The sequence below is a fragment of the Nipponia nippon genome, unplaced genomic scaffold (genome assembly GCF_047370975.1).
Source record: "Nipponia nippon isolate SJK-2023a ecotype South Korea unplaced genomic scaffold, ASM4737097v1 scaffold_4, whole genome shotgun sequence".
NCBI lineage: Eukaryota > Metazoa > Chordata > Aves > Pelecaniformes > Threskiornithidae > Nipponia > Nipponia nippon.
The window spans coordinates 440,849-460,681 of record NW_028262358.1 but is presented as its reverse complement, the minus strand read 5'-3'; the positions used below and the strand labels follow the sequence as shown (position 1 = coordinate 460,681).

Here is a 19,833-nt window from a genome sequence, read left to right as displayed (position 1 = left end):
ACACATTCTGACAAATACAGAAGTTCAAGGAGGTATTTTTACTATATCTACCTGCTTCTGAAACACTAGATAAAAGTGGCCTTTAAAAATATATACATTCTTGCTGAAAAGCATTATATTCACAAACTAATAGTTACCATTAGAATCCCTTTGTGAGGCAATAAGATATTTACCTTTCAGAAATATTTCTATATAAAAACTTTGTTTTCGGATGCATATTGAAAATATATGAAAGTTAAAAACACGTTATGTTAAAGAAAGTGGGATCAACGCAGAGAATACTGTCAAAATGGAAATGAAAAAATAATGGGAAGAAAACCACAGTGGCTTTGATACAGTACCGAGAGAGAGACTAGAGACAGATGCAACCATTTAAAAGTTTCTCAGCATAAATTCTCTGCTGATTTTTGCTGCACCAACACATTTCATAGTAACACTCTTTTATCAAGCCAAGCTTCACTCAACAGAAGCGGCACAGATAAAAGACGTGCCCTTTAACTTCTACAAATTACAGGGGAAAACTGAAGCTACATTGCTGCTTTCAGCTTTGGTAGCTTTCCATCAGGAGCAGATTTTCAGCTCGGTAACACAGGCAAGTCAAAGTCCCAGGACTCGCAGATCTCTGGAGTACGACAACTCTTGCCCTGTCCATTATGGGAATGCCCTCTCCACATCTGCAGAGGATCCCACTTGAAGCTGTGCTTCCACATGCCTTTACTTGGCAGCAGACCTGCGCAAACAGGCCCCCATCCTTTTTCTCCTCTCAGTGCCACTTTATTCCCACGCCCATGCTGTCTGGCTGTTCATGTGGAACTGGATGGGAAAACTCATCTGATTAATAGCTATAACCGCCTCCATCCAGATCCTAGCTAGAACAGCTTCTGATCTGTGCACAACAGCAGATATAAGTGTGGGCCCGTGCAGAAGACGGTGCAAGAGTGGAAGTGATAAGCATTGCTTGTCCTAGTAACCTTTGTGTCAAATTAGCTTTCAAAGTTATCAGCATTGCTGTGTACAGTGGTATTACCTGCACAGCTGCACCCTGATCATGAATATGTTCAAAGTTTTGAGATGAAACAGACTCTGTTTGACTTGTTTGATTGCTTTTATCTTCACCTGAGTAATGAAAAAGAATACATGCATCAGGCTTAAAAATGCAAGCTTAACCCTCAGAAACACAGCATAACTAGAGAGTGTGCCAAACTACCTCTATTGAAAGGTTTGTTTTATTTATTTTTAACAACCACAGTTAAAATAGACCCTCCTATAATTACTTGGCTAGAACTTCATTAGACTATTTGATCTCAAGGCAAAAATCAGAGAATTGGTTATAAAATAAGAATTGAACAAGACACAGTTTGGAAGCAACTCCTAACTCATGGATTATACGTAATAAATTTTTACCCTATCTGAAGAGAAAAATATGAGTTATTAGTGTATTGACTGGTATCTTAAACCCTGTGCCTGTTGCTAACTTGTCTTCTGATGACCATAGGCAAGGGCTCTTGATTCTCAGATTAGTTCTCCTCACAGAACTGAAATTCAGAATAAATCCTGGTCAGGCCAGAACTCTTACTTATTGGTGCAAGCAGGGACAAGAAACAGGGATTTAAATTCCCTTCTCAGCTGCTAAACCTAACTAGCTCTCTAAACCCTGTTTTACTTCTTATAAAGGGTGGTTGCTCTTTCAGCAATTTTTGTCAGGTTGTCTATTTCCTCCTCTTCCCCTGATCTAAGAGTCTCCACCTGACAGATCATCCTACCATCCGCAGTAACGTTACAGTAACATTCTAGTCTAGTTCATTCCCACCTGAGTAATATTTTTGTGGGCAAACAGATAACTAAGGTGATCGGATGAAATTACTTGTAGCCATCTGGTGAATCAATATTTCAACACTGACTGCCGTGATACATACATGCACAATGCTATATATATACTTCTCTCTATATATACACATATACACACACAGCATATATATACAGCATCTCCGGTCAAGTGCATAAGCCAATTAAAGCAAGCATCTATATGTTAGGGACTTTATTTAAATATCGCTATACACTTTTTTTTTTTTTGCTATTCAATCCCCTGGCCAGGGCCAAATCCAGAGTGGATATTTAAAATATTAAGAAACCACAATAAGAATGTCTAAAGTCCATTTGGAACATATATGACGCATTATGTTTGATTTCAATTACCTAACCATTATCTTAAGACAGATCTTCGCAGTCTTACACAGCAACACACAACAGCTCTATAGAACTCTTCTGATACCTGACACGAGCATGACAGATGATCATTTTCTTTAAAGTCAATGGAAGGTGAAGGTATTCAGCATGAGAGATCATCTGATAATGCATCATAAAGGTCACATCTAAAGTTAATGTTATGGACCAAAATTATTTTAATCATCAGCTTGGAAAAGAAATGTTGGAATACTAGCAAATCCTACATATTACCCCAAATAACCACCAAAATTACTAAAGCAAAGTGTCAGCTGCTGTATTTTTAGCCCCTGAACATATCTTCAATAGTTCTGCCATTCATTAAGTTGTCACCTCCCTAGTTTTACAGATATGTTCACAGTTTTTTATATTTAAAAATAAAGCCTGAAAATAAGCTTTAACTAATAAACTCTTGAGGTGTAGGCATCGCTGCTGCAGAAAACACATCAGGCCAGGACTCCCTTGCATTTGACAGCTCCAGTAACACAAGGAAGTCAAAGTTTGAGCTCCAGGAGGAAGAAAAAACAACTTCAGAAAACCCAGCGCAACAGAATTCTTCACTCCTCTCTCCGAACTTTACCTTGGGAAACCCATCTAAGCCACGTTCACCAACACAAGCATTTCTTCATCCATTAATGAGCTTTTTTTTTTAAAAAAAGCCTCAAGGGTTTAAAATAATTTAGCCAGAAGTATTTTTAGAAATCTGTTATCTGAAAATCTGTTTCTCTGTTAGTAGAGAAGAATGCAGATGCAATGTGCAGGGCAAGAAGAAACACAGGGGTTAGAAACCATGGTTTCTCCAGGGGTACCACAGATGTGAGACTTCAGAGAAATGATCAAATGTCATCTTGATTAACCCAGCTACATTTCTCATTATAAACAGCCTTGCAGGTGTCAGAAGTTAATTAATACAAGTCTCTTGTTGTCATGTAAATATTGATATGTTGTTTCTGACTTTATACTAAAATGAAATCCCTTAATGGCTCCACCATCCACTACTGTCAAATGTAGCTGCATCACTGTTTACATATAAGCTGTACACAAGTGACTAGGAAGAACATAAATATTGTTGCACTAAATGAAGTATAGAACACAAAGAAAATTAAAATAATTCAGTGATTGCGGGTTGTTAGCAGAGGTAACAGTCAGCAGGATCAAGAAGCCAGTTCACCATGACGCCTGATGAAAAGCCCTTGAATCATTCCCACTGCATCATAATGTTTGCTAGCTACTAATTCGTGACACCGTATAGAGTAACAACCAAATTACTGTAATTACCCCGAAACGTAAGTGGCATATCAATATTGTGTTAAAGACAGATTTTTGTATACTCTTTCACTATTATTCAGTATTACATTTTGAAAGGAAAAATACTATCAACCTGTGGTCTCTACTTACAAGCTAAAGTGCTTGAAAAAAGATCCTTATTACAGGATTTTTTTTTTTATATGGTAACATAAAATTACTCTACAAAGGAATGCACCTTGCATTTTAAATGCTCAGCCTTCGACTTCATTAAAAGAAAGTCCACATCCTCTATTGATGTAAGGTGTCTAGTGAACCTGCACTGCCTTCGCATCAAGGGACAATCTGGCAGCAAATTTCCAATACAGTAGCCTGCAGAAACTGTGCAGTCATTAAAACAGCACTCTCAATCGTACATGTGTTATGCAATATAATAAAATATGAACTATATGTGACTGACATTATAATAAATTCCAAGGATACAGGTTGGCCATTATATTGGAAAGGCTTAACAATGGACTAAATGGGATGCAACTCTTATATGGATTCTACATTTACAACCCCCCCCCAAAAAAAACAAATAAGAGAATTCCCTTTTCTAATTACACTTTTAATAAAATGAAAAATTCAGAGAGGAGGGGAACTGTGTTTATGAGTTGGTTGGGGTTTTTTTTACTGTAAACTTCTTCATTAAAAGAGTGGGCTTTATTGTTTTCCTTCTTAATTTAAAAAACACCCAAAACAAAACAAAAAAAAACCACCCCACAACAAAACCCGAAACATTACTGCTTTTCCTGGAAGATTTCATGAATGAATATGGAAATGAATTTTGAGTCACATCTCATGTAATAATGAAACCCAAATTATTCACAGGGAAAGGGCTTTTAATTCAAACTGTTTGGAAAATATGGACTTTTTGTTTATAGTCATAAGTCAAATGTGTAACAAGCAATAAAAAGAAAAGTTGTTTATCAAGTATCTACCACATAAAGCATACCTTTTTCAATAAACCATAACAAACTTCTGTAACTTGTGACAAGCTAATGCCTTATTGAACTGGTACTAGAAATTATAGTAATAGTATACATTTGATTCCCCCCTCCCCCCCCCTTTTTTCTTTCTCTGAAATTCAACTACTACAGCCTTTAGTTTCCTCTCTCTTTTTGACCATACTGGGCAAGTATAAACAACAACACATAAGGTTTCAGGACAACCAGCACTTCAAAGTATTATAGTTGCTTGTTTATATTCCAAGATGTGCAAAGCTACAATAATAATTTCAATTAGTATTCAGTGATAACAGAATTAATATTCCTGAGCAGTGTACAGCCATGAGCAGCTCTAATTTTACTATTAAATTTCTAGTGGCTCTTTCTCTCTAGGAATAGTATCAGAGTCAGGCTCTTAGCTTATAAATTCCTTCTCAGGAGCCCGTTTCTGCAACCATCAGTGATTTGTGCTCAAGCTATCTGAAAAAGTCTACAAATAATTCTCTTTCCCCGGAGCTGCCCTCGTCATTCCAAGTAGAGGGATACTACTACTTTTAAAAATCTTACTCGAAGGAGACACACAGGATTGCAAACTAGTATCAACCATCAAAAATAACATAGTTTTTAAATAGAAAGGAAAAAGAGATGAACACGTGAGACGGCTAACCACGTTGCTTAATAAGTTTCCGAAAAGCACTCAGATGCTAGATTGAACAGTCATATAAGAACACGAATAGAACAGTTGTTCCTGCTCAGTTTTCACATTTAGAACAAGTCTCAGATTTCCTAAATGTTAAAAGGACCTGTACAGCTGTATTGTTAAAACCTATAACCACATACTCAGTAAAAGGCTCAGCAGCACAGAATTTGCCACAAGACACAGGCCTACAGCTTGCAGTCCCTGGACAAGGAAAGCACACAGAAGTGTCTAAGGGTTTTACTGGAATCAGGTGACAGTCACAGAATGGTTAGGGTTGGAAGGGACCACTGGTGGCCACCTCGTCCAAGCCCTCTGCTCAAGCAGGGTCACCCAGAGCAGACTGCCCAGGACTGTGTTCCAACTAGTAGTTCTCAGAAGAGACTGTCGGGAGCGATCTCTCTTCTTCCCTCAGTCTCATTTATGTTTCTACATATGTCTGTCACTTATTTTGAAATAACACTCCTGCAGCTCCAGGAGCACAGAATGATACAGGAGGAGACAGCTGGCTTCCTTCCTCTCTTATTTGCAAGATGCCCCTTTGCAGGGGCGGGGAAGTCCACAGGAGCAGCTATAAGACTTTTTCTTTCCCTTTTCTGCTCCGCAACTGCCAGCTCCAACATACCAGCTGGTGACTGCTCTGTAGCTCCCTAGTTGCCTTTTTTGCCTGCTGCTTTCTGTTCAGACAAGCAGATACGTAATAACCTAATGGTGTTTTTTTAATTCTACTGCTGATAATTAGTAGATAGCAAAATGTTGCCCTTCTGCACAAAAAGCCCTTTGACACTGAAAAATAAAGATGACAACTGTAAATCATTTACATGCACTTCTGTTCTACAAACAGGTGACATATTCATGTTACTGTTTATCATTTGCAGTAAGGTTGCTTGTAGATGCGTTGTTGTATCTTGTCCAATATAAAAATAAAGAGACAGTCCCCGAGTTCCCAAAATCTCGTTACCTAGAAGACTGCAAACAATAAGCAAAGAGAGCAGAAGGTGGACCAGAATAAAATAAGACGACACAAGTCAATGGGACAACATAACAGCCACAGTTAACCAGCTGCTTAGCTACTGACAAACGTTAGAACGAGATTTCAAAATTAAAATCTTCAATTAATAGTACAACTGTAGCTAACTGACAGAAAATACACCTGATGTGTTAGCTTTCTGAAACTTGAAACGTAGGTTTATCCCGTACCTGGTATAGACCAGCTCCCCACAAACAACAGTCACTCCTAAGGCAGAGACAGGGCTACCAAAGTTTCTCTCCTGAATTAAAAAACACCAGGCAACCATCTCCAAAACAGATACATTAATTTGTGTTTTCTTGCTATAAAACCTCTTCCCAACCTTTTGCAAACCTACTCAGAAGCTGGAAATAAATGCAACTTGAATCTATCTAGCATTTTAGAATATAGATACCTTCTTGAATGCTTGGCTTCTGTGGCATTTTGAGAATATCTTCAGGATGTGGTTTACAGAGTCCATGGAAAGGCCCTAAGTCAAAACACTCTTGAAGCAAGGAAACATTTACTTGAGAACATAAGCTCATGAATCCTACTGCAGTGTCACCATCCTGAAATATAAAAGCAACGTCACACGCACGTAAGAGTGGAGCACGTGATTTTAGGTCAGGACACAAAAAATTGAACAAAAAAAAATTGCTGAAACATAAGAGTTAGTGTTCCATCTCTGGCTGTGCATAATAGAAAAGTATAAAGGAACTATTTCAGCAAAAGTTAAAGATCCTTTTCTTCCCCCCCCACCCCCCCTTGTAATATGCGTATTAGGCCATCTATATTACATGTTATAATTCTTTTGTTATCTATAACTTGTAGGAGCATTAGGATTATGTATATGGACCAAATAATGACATATTGTTTCAATAAAACATTTGTTACAGTAAATAAAAAAACCATACCTTTTAACTACATACCCCCAAAAAGGTATAATTTTTCTTTAAAGTACAGGTAAAGTAAAATCTGGATTTAGCTAGCCATAATGGTTGACTAATTACTAGACACCACTTTGTAAATAAAATTGTGCTCAAATTGAACAGTATATTTTCCTATGAAAATTATTAACTCAAGAAAGCAATTATGTTGTATATAAACAGTATCTAATACAGTATATGGTATGTATTATTTGCAGCAATTATAAGTGCTAAATATTTTCAAGTTCTGAAAAAAAAAAAATCTAAGCACTAGTCTTAAAAAAAAAAAAAAAGCAGCCCTGGCAAGGATGAAAATGACAAGATCCTTGCAATGCTGAAATGGCACGTTACTCTGTATGTTTGACTATTACTGAAAGTTTCCAGAAAGTTGCAGTCTTCAGAAAGAAATACCCTCTGAAAAGTGAGAATTAGCATGCTGGAGGTATTTTGGCTTTAAGCTAAGACAAGTCTACAAGAAGGAAGCTCTTCAATCTTTAGTACGATATGCAACTTTCTGGTGAAACAAATAATCAAAATATTTTTTTTCATTAATACACATAATGAAAGCCTCATTTATAAACATAACAAAAACTCAACCACTGGATTTGTATAGCTGTTTTATCAGGCCATCAGCACTCCAATAAAAATTAAAAAAGTTTAATTTTCTTTCCCCTCAAACAACAAGTGATTGTTTGTTTGCGTAACTGAACAAAAGCTGGGTCACTGCAGTTGTCTGGCTGCTATGTAATTTTAGGCCCAAGGCTCAGCAGAGGCTGATTAACCAATCCATCTACCATATGTGCAAAAAGAGGTTGCCAGCTTCATTCTCTGCAGGGAAAATTGGCATCTATCTTGGTTCGCATGGAGGTGTCTTTCTAATCTGCAGCAGCAGCAGCAAGTATAAACTACGAGGGCCTGAAACACCTTTTGCTGGTATCATATTGAGCTATAAATGTACAACTGAAATGTATTATTTATAAAGATAGCCGTTTGTAATGTGCTATTACACTAATGGTTTATTGTTTCCCATTTGGCTTGCAATGGTAGTGATTACATGCTAAGGTTTTATAAAATCATTTGCTATAGAAAGCAGACTTTGGGTATTAAGTAGGTTACATTGCCTATCAGCTTACAAGACCACACACAATTACTAACACATGAAAATATTAACAGGAATTTTCAGCAGGCTAACTATTACCACCTCTTTCTTATTTAAATTAATTCCTGGGTATCTGTCTTCAATTCAGCAAAAATCTGACTGCCTGAGCCAGGAGATGGAAAAAATCTACAGCATTTTTAACTGGCTACTAGTTTTCAAATGCAGTATTAATTTTCACCGGGAATGAAACCCGGTCATCTATAATGCAAATGTCTAAAATAGCAACATGGTTTCTTCAAGATGGTCTATTCCAATTACTTGAAAAGAATCTACACAGTTACTGGGAATTACTGTTTCATTTACTTAGCAGGAGATATCGCTCCGAGAGAAAGGAAAGACACAACATACGTGGCAGAGGGCACCATGTGTGTGCAGATAATGAATTCTACCTTCCTAAAAGTGAGCTTGTTCTTTTTATTCACTGAGCTGCAGTGTGAGCTGTCGCTCACACATGACATCACTAATGTTATGATTAGACAAAACCAGAGCTCATGGCAGACTGACCTCACAAACAACCACCCGATTTTCTTCATCTTGACATTCTATGATATCAGCAAGGAAATATTCACTATAGGTTTCTTTCAGAGTCTCACTCTGACGTGTCCAGATTGGCGTGAGATCATCACAATCTTCCAACCTACAAAACGAGAGATTAGGTAATGTCCTGAAGGTCTGCCATTAATAGGTCCTGATATTTCTGTTCTACTCGGTTAACGTATGGACAAATATTACAAACACTTGATCCAAAGCCTTCACCCACAAGTAAATACTTTCACCTAGGACACATCCCCAGCACACACTAAGCTGGGAGCCTCAGCACCAGAAGAAAGACAGAACCACTTCCAAAAGCCAGCACAACCCACCTAAGATCTGGATTGCCCAATGGAGATGCTTATCTTTCCCTAACAAAATACAAGGGCAGCCCAGTTCAAAGTTCTCTTGCCTAAGGCATCTCAGGCCAGGTGGACCTGGGCTTTAGGCCTCATTTAAAATAATTTACTCAGTGAGCCCAATCATCAGTTGGTTAGAGTTGGCAGAGATCTCAAAAAGCAACACCAGTGCAATTTAGAAAATCAGTTCTTTTAAAAAAAAAAAAAAGAGAGAGAAAATCATGCCTTCCTGTATGGGAGAAACAGTGCTGAGTATTGGCTAGATTACTGTTATTACACACAGCAGTGCGGGAGTCACCTGGCACAAATCGAGCCATTATGCCTTTGTAAGGTCAAGTTAATGCTCCACCATCGGAAAAGATACAAAGGCCGCAGTGCGATTATTCCGTCCCTCTGCCTCAGGAGAGCCTTTCCGCGTAGGCGGCAGCCTGCTGCACCGAGGCTTCCGCTGCCTCGGCTGCTCCAGTCTCTTCTCCGCGCTGCCGGCGCAAGAGCTGCCCGAGCCGACTGCCAGTCAGTCCAGGTTGCAGTGTGAGCCTCATATAGGCCCCATACTGCACAGATTTTTATTTAAATAGGCCACAGAGACTCTTTCCCATTAAACCACTTCAAAAAAACCAACATTAATTCTTAACCAGGATCAATGTAAGTCTTAACAAGAAGTTTCAGTGCTTTTACCGAGGCAATGAAGGAATTCATTAGTCATAGGTGCTGTGACCACGGCATAAAGGCCAATGGCAAACCAGCTCTAACACAGAACTGCTTTCAATAAGATGAAATCTTTTTTTATTTATCTATCTCAAAAATACAAGAATTAAGTGATCCAACCAATAATTCTGCAACTGAAAAGTGGTGAGAGAAGTGGGGCTGTGATGGGCCGTCAGAAGGAATGACTTTTAATACCAGACTGTGGAGTTAAGAAAACCCTTTCTCCTCAGGGCCATAAGTAGACTGCTACTGAATGTGCTTCCATTATGGCAGTTATCGCACACGCAAACACACGAGGAGAAAGACGAGCCCCGCAGGGTAAAGGAATTAAACCAAGAAGAGTAAACGACGCACTTCAAACACAGGAATACATTTATGCTTATTGAAAGAAACGGAGACCGCCACAATTGTCTCCTTTCAAACAACAGGTTGCTTCCTTCAGCTACCGAGCGCTCAGGAGACGAACCCGTGACAGACAACCGCCCTGGGAGAGGCGGCGGGAGCCCCCCGCCCGCACGCTCTGCCGACGGCGGCCTGCGCCCCTCTGCAGCAGGCCCCGTCCTGGCTATAACACGCCTAGCGCTGCGAGCCCGACCCTTTTTGGCGGCCTTTCGACGCTCTCCCCTCACGCAGAGCCGCCGCCGGCCGTTTAAAGAGCGGGAAGGCGTGCGGCCGCTGCGCTCCCGGCCGCAGCCCCTCAGGCGCGCTGGGAGCGGCTCCCGCGCCTCCCGCCCGCCGGCGGGCCTCGCCTGACCTCTAGCGGCGGCGGGCGCCCCGCGGGCCCCCAGTCCCGGTCCCAGGCCCAGCAGCGGAAGGAGCCGGGCTCCCCGAAAGGCCGAGGGGTTCCGGCCCTCCGGAGGCCGCCTGGGTAGCCCGGGACCACGGCGGTTGTGAAGCGGCAATGCAGCGCCCTGACGCTCCCCGAGCTGTGACTGACCCGGCACAGCGTGACTACAGCCGCACAGATCCCATACCCCACACCGTCATCAGCCTGCGGCTGGGGCGTCCCTTTCTGCATCTCCCTAAAATAAGATGTCAGGAGAAAGTGTTTTAAAAAATTGTTCTCTTTTCTTTAAAGTGCTACATATTGTAGAAACATGTTTCCGAAGATAGTTATCAGGAACAATTATTACCATTTCCCTCAGTTTTAGGAAAACTTGTGTTTTGCTTCAGGCTCCTATGCTCAAGTTTCTAGGCGCTTGTATCTAAATACTTGTACCTATAATTTAGAAATCTTAGTTCAGCATATGCAGCAAGTCGGAAGAACAAAGTTATTCTCATTTCCACTCTTTACATGTTCCTGGATTTGGAAGAAGCCTTAAAGTTAAGGCAACTGGGCCAAAAAAAGTTATTTTAAATTTTATCAAACACGGTCTGAGTTTAAGTACTGACTGACTCTCACATAAGACTGAAGGACAACTGAGGTGGTATCTAGATGGTTTTTGCTACTCCCACACACCAGAACGAATGCGACCTTTGAGTAAGATTACCTTTCTGCTAGGGGCCGGTGACCCCTTTTATTTTGACGTTGTTTCTGCTTTTTTACTCCGGGGCCATCTGTCCGAAAGCTCGCTCTCCCTTGCTTGGCGCAGCCCAGAGATGGGGCCTTGAAGACCCCTCCACCCCGACCTCTCTCCGCTGAGGCGGCCCAGCGGGTTGAGAAACCAGTAGAGACGAATATCATTGCTGCCCACTCAAAGCTGAAAACAGCTGCCAGGGGTGACAGGTTTCTAGGCCCCACACTTTTTCATTCATTTTCACTGTTTAAGTCAGAGTCTTTGTTGTAATAATTTACACACAAAAAGAAAAAAGTATGGGAAGTAGAACACTGTCACTTATCTGTAGAAGTAATTCAAAAGATGCATCTAAAATGAAGTTCCAAGAACAATGAAACCCTGTAAAAATTTATAGTAATTCACATTCTTCATATCTGAAACCAAAATACTGATTTTCCTCTCCTTCACAGGCAGTATCTCAAGGGAAAAGCTGCAGTAAGGTTTTCTATTACCAGAACTTCACTGCTTCAACACAATTAATTAGTATAGCAAATCTGATAACCTGTTATGAAACCTCAAACAAACCAAACCAATTTAGGGGCAAAGGAATGAGACCGTACACTAATTGAAACCTGATGTTTGGCTGGGGTAGACAATACACACACGCCATCTCCAAACTGAATGTTTTGCTGATTGCTCAAGTCCCTTACAGCATTCTGCTCTGCAAAACACAAGGTGACCCAAGGCCACACATCAAGATGCAGGTGGCAATTCCGTCGGCTCGCGGTACGCAGCGAGACTGACCTCGCGATAGCCAACAGGGCTCCGCGCAAGCCCGCTCATCTCCCTGCGTGCTAGGTGGTGTAGGAACAAAACTAGTTTTGATTTCTGCAATCCTCCACCAGCACCATAGTCTTAAAAAAAACAAACCAAAACAACCAAACCAAAACAACAAAACACAGATTTTTAATAGAAATACTACAAAGTTCCTAGGCTGCAAGAGCAAGCACAATAAAGACATTGCACAGAGCTGCAAATTTGTGAGCTCTTATATGTGGTACAAAACCACAAGTGACAGGATCTAAAGATGAGATACCAGCAAGTCACTTAAATATAAAAGCTCAGTGGACTACGTTCTGGCACACTCAAGATTTATTTCACATTATAAAGGTCAGATGGAGGATAACTCCAAAATTAATGGTTAAGCAAAGTATCAGTTTACAGCTTCTTTTTTCCCCCCCCTCTCTAAGCAAGGGAAGAGGGACCAGAGATTACCCTAATCTCCTATCATTGACCCAGAACATGTTGCTAGGCAGGTGGCTGGGGACAGCTTTCATAGCTAAGTCTCCAAAGGGCTCCACTGAACGTTACTATGGATGCCAGTGAAGCACAAAGGTGAATACAGAGCAAAAGGAAAGGCAAAGCATCTACTGCAAACATAATTTAACTTACTCAGAGAACCTCTTGATAGACAATATTAAAGTATAATTTTATATCACCAGATACTGTGTAATTTAAGAAAACACAGTTTCCTTGTTAGTTTTCTCATAATAAAAAACCCCAAACAAACTAAAGTAAATAATTTTATTATTCATAACAAACTACAGAAATCCCAGGCAAGATGGCATCTTTTGTGTGGAATATTGGTATGGCCTATGTGACATTTCTAGTTGTGTCGAAAATATTTCTATTGATAATATCCAATGGCCATCAAAAGAAAGAATTGATTCAAATTAAATAAAAAAGAAATATAATAGTTGGAATCAAGACATATGGAAAAACTTTAAGTCCTCAGGAATTAATTCACCTGCTGATAACTTCTCAGTATTAAGGTTCACTCACATAGTGATAGATGGTAGACAACTCGAAGGAAATACTCATTAAAAGCCTAAAAATTGTAGATCAAGTTAGCACGCAAATCATTTTGTAACATATTGGAATACCCAGACCTATAGCAGGATGGTGTGAAGTGGTCAAGGTCAGGCCTCAGTCCTTTTTCTTAAAATGCTCAAGAGTCAAGCAACAGGACATCGCAAACATTGACTAAAACTATAGGATAAAAAGCACAATCTGCAGATTTGTTTCAGGCCTATTTGGCAAAATTAAATATGTGTAAGACATCTCCCTGAGAGGCAGGCTTCTGTCAGAATCCAGTCCGAGATGTCAGCATGAATTAACCCATGAACAAACAGGTGTGGATTTACCAGGAGAGGGATATGCCTAACGTGGCATTACCACCTGTTAGCGCCGGTCGATACGAACCACACATGCATCAGCGTCGTATGATGTAGTGTCCCAGGCACGCGCTTGTCCCTTAACTTCAGTTTCCACTACAAGGACCAGAAATGCTAATTTCGTCATAATCCTGCCACGTAACCACATAGCAACGCTTACATTTAGAACAAAAGCAACTCCAGAATGAATCAGAACCAGATAAAACAATTCCTTTATAAAACATTACCCTACATGCACTCTTCCCACCATGAAGAGGGAAACAAGCGAACCAAAACGCAATAGATACTAGTTACATTTCAGCCACGCTACAGGGAAGCATCTACGCAGCAGTGACAGCATATATGGTCCAGCGATCTACACAGAAAAACATAAGACCCCATTGGGTCAGAAACTCTTTACACAGAAAGCTGGGATTTGGCACAGGCAGCAGAATCCAAGTGGCAGGAAAACACAGAGCAGTAATAGTCAATATACAGGTAGGCATCAGTAGGCAAGGCTGCCAGAGAAACCCGCATCTGTGCCCGGTGCACACTGCAGGCAGCTGAGCTGAGAGGAAAAAAAGAATTCAGAGTCTAACTTTTTAAATGATATTTATGACTTGAAAACAAGGGCAAGGCTGAGTTAAAGGCACATTGCGTGAGCATATCACGCAGTCTTTGCTCCAAACTGCGTCCACTGAAACAGATGACATGATGGAAGGCAAAGGGTTACCCCATTAGTTGCTTAAGCTCTCTCAGCAACACTGAGGAGGCCTGCTTCCCTGAAACACAGAGTGAATGTATGAAGCACTTATGCAGAAAAAACTGTACAAAAAATGAACAAGGATTACCCTCCGTGTCTGAAAGACTACTGGAACTAGGGATTCTCTGCTCTTATTTCATTCTTCTAGATAACAGGCCCTCCTATTTAGACTTTGCTCAACTGGTCAGAATATGGCATAACAAGAGAAAATTAAAAATAAGTTGGAATAGGCTCCAAAAGAACTGGAAACTGCACGCACTCACTAAAATACGCAGCAATGCAACTAAGCCAGCAGATTCACAGAATAAACATCACTGACAAAACTGTAGTCTTTCTAGATAGCAACCTAGTTTTACATGAAGTACAATGGATCTTGTGATGAAGTAGAAGAAAAACAGCATAATCATAAAACTACTTAATTAGGTTATCAAGGAAAATCATAGCAGTTTAAGATACCGATACTGTAAACCAAAAAAGAAAATTCTTCAAATTAACCCAGACAGATCTGCTCATAGAAGTAGAAGGGAGAAACTGCATTACCTTGCTTTGCGAACATACAGCTGTGGGTGATACCAATGTCTGGGGCACACGAGCAAGGTAAAGTTTGTATCCGCTACTGAACATGGAGCGGTCGTCATCTTTTCAAAGACATTTCCCATGTCTGGCCCTGTGAATGACAAAGAACCATTAGGAACAACAGAGAAACTTCATTATGTAAGTTTTTAAATTATCAGCAAAACTGTTTGTGGAAAATGGAGTTTTGAACTTAAACCACAGATGGCATAATGCTCCGAGTCTTTTAAGTTAAGCAACAAAGCTGAGATGACGGTAGTATAAACACGTGAAGGAACTGTTACTGGATTGTTAATTAATCCAGCACCCCAAACCTGAATAAGCTTCAAAGCAATCAGAAATTGGTAGGATCAAATTCCTACAGAAATACTAGTCATAACCAACACTACATGCCACTGGAGAATCTCTTTGTCAGGACTCGTTATGCTGAAGGGAAGCTGACATTTGTTGCCAGGGTAGGTTTGACAGAAGCCCTTATTCAGGTACTGTTTTCTATAGTTGACACACCACTACAGAGAGTTTTAACATGACTTAGAACTCAGATGTCTAGAAATTGCCATATCAGAAAAGGTTCCAATTCATTTCAAGGGAAGTTCCAGCCAAAAATCAGTCATTAAGTAGCTGCTTGGTTTATTAGTCTGAATTCAGGACTGAAGTTCCAAGTCAGATAGTGTTCTCTGATTATGATGTGCATTCTCCATCTTTGTACCTCTCCTCTAAAAGAAATAATCCTAGTTTCCTTCCATGTCTCCAGCACCCCTTCTGACCCTCACCAAAGTGTCCTCTCCCCATCTTGTACTCCCTTGGCTAAAGAAGAGAAGGGACCCAATGTGACTGGCTCTGATGTACGGGCACGATGCCTGGCTGACATGCATGAATTTATGTACGTATGTGCTTGTGAATATAAACATACACGTGCTAAGTGACCTATTAGTCATTGTCTCCCAAAGTACAAGCACTGATTTCAATCTCTTGACTCGATTCAGCCAGAAATCTTCACAAAAGTTGGAGGAATTTATTTCCGAGATCTTTACTCCTGTTTGAAGTCCTATCTGTTTCTGGCAAATTTAAAGACTGCAAGAAACTGATAGACTGCTGAATGGCCTGCTGGAGCGAAGATGTAATCACATAAGCCTTTTTCACAAGGTATGTCCATTAGAGGATACTTTAAGGTTGTGTTTTCTCCATGTTTAGAAAGTGAGAACTGTTCTCAATATTAAAAAAACAAAACACAAAAAAGCCCACCAACACAGTGCATATTAATGAGATTTGAGATTGTTCTCGTTATTTTAAGAATAAAATAGTATTAAATTCTTACCTAAATTCTCATCAGCTGGTATGAAGAGAAGTATAAACTGCAGTTCTGGTACTGTGATAAAAGCTGTCCTGGACAAATAACATAACTGTATTCAGTCTTTCATCATTATACCCATCAGTCAGATAAAGCAGCTAGTCTTCTGATATATAAATTTTTCTCTCCAGTGTCTCTATAATCTAATCTTCCTTCATGAGTCCGTCCATACGGCTCAAAAATTAAAACGTTTTATTTATGACAAATACAATCATATGAAATTCATCTGGGCATTTTTTTTTAACTTTTTTTTCCCCCCCTACCTTATTTCTCTCAATTTCCTAATCCTTAGATTTCAAACGTCCTCCTTTTTATATCAGTTCCCCAGTGGTGAAAAAATGAAAGATGCCAGATCTCTGCTGGCAGATCTCTGACCTGGCATCTGGATGAGCTGGCTTGACATGACAAAGTAACTGTAAATTCAACACCAACAGCACCAAGTGCAATTCACTCTTTATGTAAGTAGATTCCGAGTATACCAAATAACCGGAGCAATGGTTGTATTTGAGTCCTGAGCTAACACAGTCATGTGCTGCTTGTACTGTATTGTTTGCAGCCTTACCATACAATCTGTAGCTAATTATCAATAGATTACCCGGAAACAAGCATATTCCAGAAACACCTACAGCTTTTTAAGCTTCCTGCTCAGTCATGCGCTTTGATTTTTACAAGTGGAAATTTAGGAAGAAGAAAAATCAATCTGCTTTGCAATGCCGTACTATTTCTGTGGAAAGCCACAGCAAAGATAACAGCTAAACCTTAACACTCTTTGGGAAGCGCACTTGGAACTGTAACAGCTCGGTTTCAAAGCCAACAGCACGCATCTGATTAATACAAGGTTATGTTTTATTACCTTCCAAGACTGTTTAGAGAGAGATTGTTTAATTTCGACCCAGTGATCACCTTAAGGCATTTTTAAATTCCATAGCCTCTCCAAACGATGGCAGGAGACTGCACGTGCTTTCCTACAGCAAGTTATATATGAACTCACCTAACAATTTCTTGGGAACATCCAGCTGCATATTCTTCTTTTGCCACAAAAAGATGCATGAACAACGTGTTCAAAGGCTACAAAATGAGGAATGAAAATCTAAACACCATGCAGCTAATATTTATGAAGTCAACCCAAGTATTAATATGCACATTTATTTCCAACATATATAATCTGCACTCAAGATGAGTAGCTTCACATAGATAAGTAACTTCAAAGCATGTGTGGATAAAGTTTGTGATTAAAGGACTTTTTTTTATATCACGATTTGTACTTCTGTAATATTTTTGATTTACACTCAAGCTTACTATTGTTTGACTACAATATACATAGTTTCATATTTAACAGTATTAATTCCAGACTAACAACATTTTAACCACAACAATTAACAACTAAATCTTAACAACATTTAATATTTGGCTGATAAAGACATTCTTTCTAGGTTTAAAAAAAAAAAAACACAAGCTCACATACTTCTCACACTCCTAAAATGTTTTTTCCTTAAAAGAAGTAAGAAAAATTATCAAGTTTTAAGATTGCCTCATTTGACACATTGAAATATCCAGGCAGAAACAGGGCAGACAGACATCTTTATCCTATATGCCTCCAGTTAACCTGGGAAACACTAGCAAAGGAAAACCCTTGTGCTGGAACGGAGAGTGCTATTAATTCACCTGTTTTCCCTCGCATATTAATTTCAAGTGCTGCATCAATGAAGGTCTACCTGTAGATGAAACATTTCTACAAAAAAAAAAAATCTTTTAAATGGGAAAACTTGAGGTCTTTGAGTGGTTTAATATTCAACTAAAATGTCGTGGCTAATAAATTTCAGCAATAAGTTTCAGCAACTCTAGAGCAAGAATGATTTTAATAGAGGTTGCAGTATATGGACCAGCACAAAGACAACAGGTTATTAGGTTATTGTAAGGAATAAACATCAAAAGCCATGTCTAAAAAAAACCAACAAAAACACTTGTTTTTTTTTTTTAAATGCAACAGGAAAAAAGGAAAAAAAAAAGAATGTTTTGTTCTTGAGGTCCAAGAGGAGGCAGGATTTGGCCTGTAACTGTTTCTGAATAGTGATGGTAACCAGGCAATCCTGTAAAGCATCTTCACTAAACTCTGCACAAGTCAACTCCTAATTTAGACCTTTAAGCTATCTTATAGTTTCTGTGCTCTAGGAAAAAGCCTTGTCAACTAGACTTTTAAGAAATTCTATTTTCAGAAGATCTCAATTTTCTAAAGCACATCTGCATGGCTTTAACCTGCCGTTAACAACAATATTTTATCTAGTTACAACTCAGAATAGGTTCAGTTGGTTTGTCAGTGCAGAAGCATAAAACACATATGAATCTTCTGTACGTATTTGAGAAAACAATCTCCATTCTAGAAAAAGAAGAGTGTTCTCCTTGTCCATGTTCCAAAGCACCTTTCACTCCTGTTGATGAGCAGTAATTCCTAGCATGCTCAAGCTCTTTTCTTTTTTGTCTTTTCTCTTTGTGAGCCCCTGCACTCTGAAGTCAGCTGCACCTTTGCTGCAAGAGATATTCTCAAGCAGGCTGCCTGAGGAAGAGCTTGCGGAGCTGACAGCACACCACAACCCAACAGGAGCAGCTGCAGCTGCACAGTGAATGAAGTGGTTGTGCCTGCAATATGCCTGTACACAAAGTACTGTTCAAGTGACAAAGAAAACAGATTACAAGAAAATTACATGGGTTTCTTCTATACTCCCTTTGTCTGTAATAATTTTGTTTCTTTTAACGGCACACTGCATTTTCAAATACAATTGCTGTATTTGTCAGTTTTTCTGCAAGCCATTGCTTAATGTCACACAGAACACCACTGGAAAACTGATGAACAGACTGTCTAGAGATAATTTCAGAACTGCCAATACCTTATTCTGGCATGTGCTGCCTCGCTTTTGCATGTTTATGGTTAACATTTTCCATCTTTTCTCAACAATCACGGGATCTAGTTCCTAGCTGGACTGAATGATGGGCAGCATTTGAATCCTGAACTTCTAAGTGCCTATTTCTAGTTCATAATTCCTAACAGTAATTCATAAACTTGACCGAGGAGCCTGTAGGAAAACTGGCACCGCACAGAACAGAGCACAGCAATCTCCACACCAGCACCAAACAAGTTTACTCCAGAACCAAGATGCTTATGTCAGCATGGTCCTCCACCCAGTCCTTCACGCAGGGGTACGCTCCCTGTCCCTTATTCTTTCTCTGAAGCCATTAAACTTACATTTAGTTCTGTTAAAATAGCAAAACTTTATTCCAAAAGGTGAGAAATGAGGATTCCAGCTCCCTTGCAGTGAGAAGGCCCTTAGAGCAAAGACTTCACCTCCCAGGTAAATGTTCCGTTAGATAACACCAGAGCTGGACAGGTTTTTGAATGAAAGATATTGCTGACAGCTACGATTCCCACTGCTCTCAGTGCTAGCACAACGCATCAGACATGTTCTGCACATGTCTGGCAAAGAAAGGACTTGCGTTCCCTAACTGCCATCCTTACAGTTACCGTAGTGGTAAAAGCACAGGTACCCGTGAACTTCTGAGCACCTGAGGGTTTAGTAAGGAATCTGATGATCACTT

At 39.8% G+C, this 19,833-nt stretch overlaps 1 protein-coding gene across 5 annotated transcripts in view; it reads right to left on the bottom strand.

Annotated features, from left to right (window-relative positions):
- Positions 1 to 19,833, bottom strand: part of CFAP61 (cilia and flagella associated protein 61) — a 133,896-nt gene that overhangs the window by 110,263 nt on the left and 3,800 nt on the right. For all 5 annotated transcript variants that reach the window (XM_087774675.1, XM_087774674.1, XM_087774672.1 and 2 more), the window contains exons 4-9: positions 17,234 to 17,310; positions 16,210 to 16,277; positions 14,859 to 14,985; positions 8,753 to 8,885; positions 6,579 to 6,732; positions 1,028 to 1,116 (exon numbers count right to left, since the gene is read on the bottom strand). In XM_087774675.1, the coding sequence (XP_087630801.1) occupies positions 1,028 to 1,116; positions 6,579 to 6,732; positions 8,753 to 8,885; positions 14,859 to 14,985; positions 16,210 to 16,277; positions 17,234 to 17,310 (648 nt within the window). The remainder of the gene's footprint in view (positions 1 to 1,027; positions 1,117 to 6,578; positions 6,733 to 8,752; positions 8,886 to 14,858; positions 14,986 to 16,209; positions 16,278 to 17,233; positions 17,311 to 19,833) is intronic.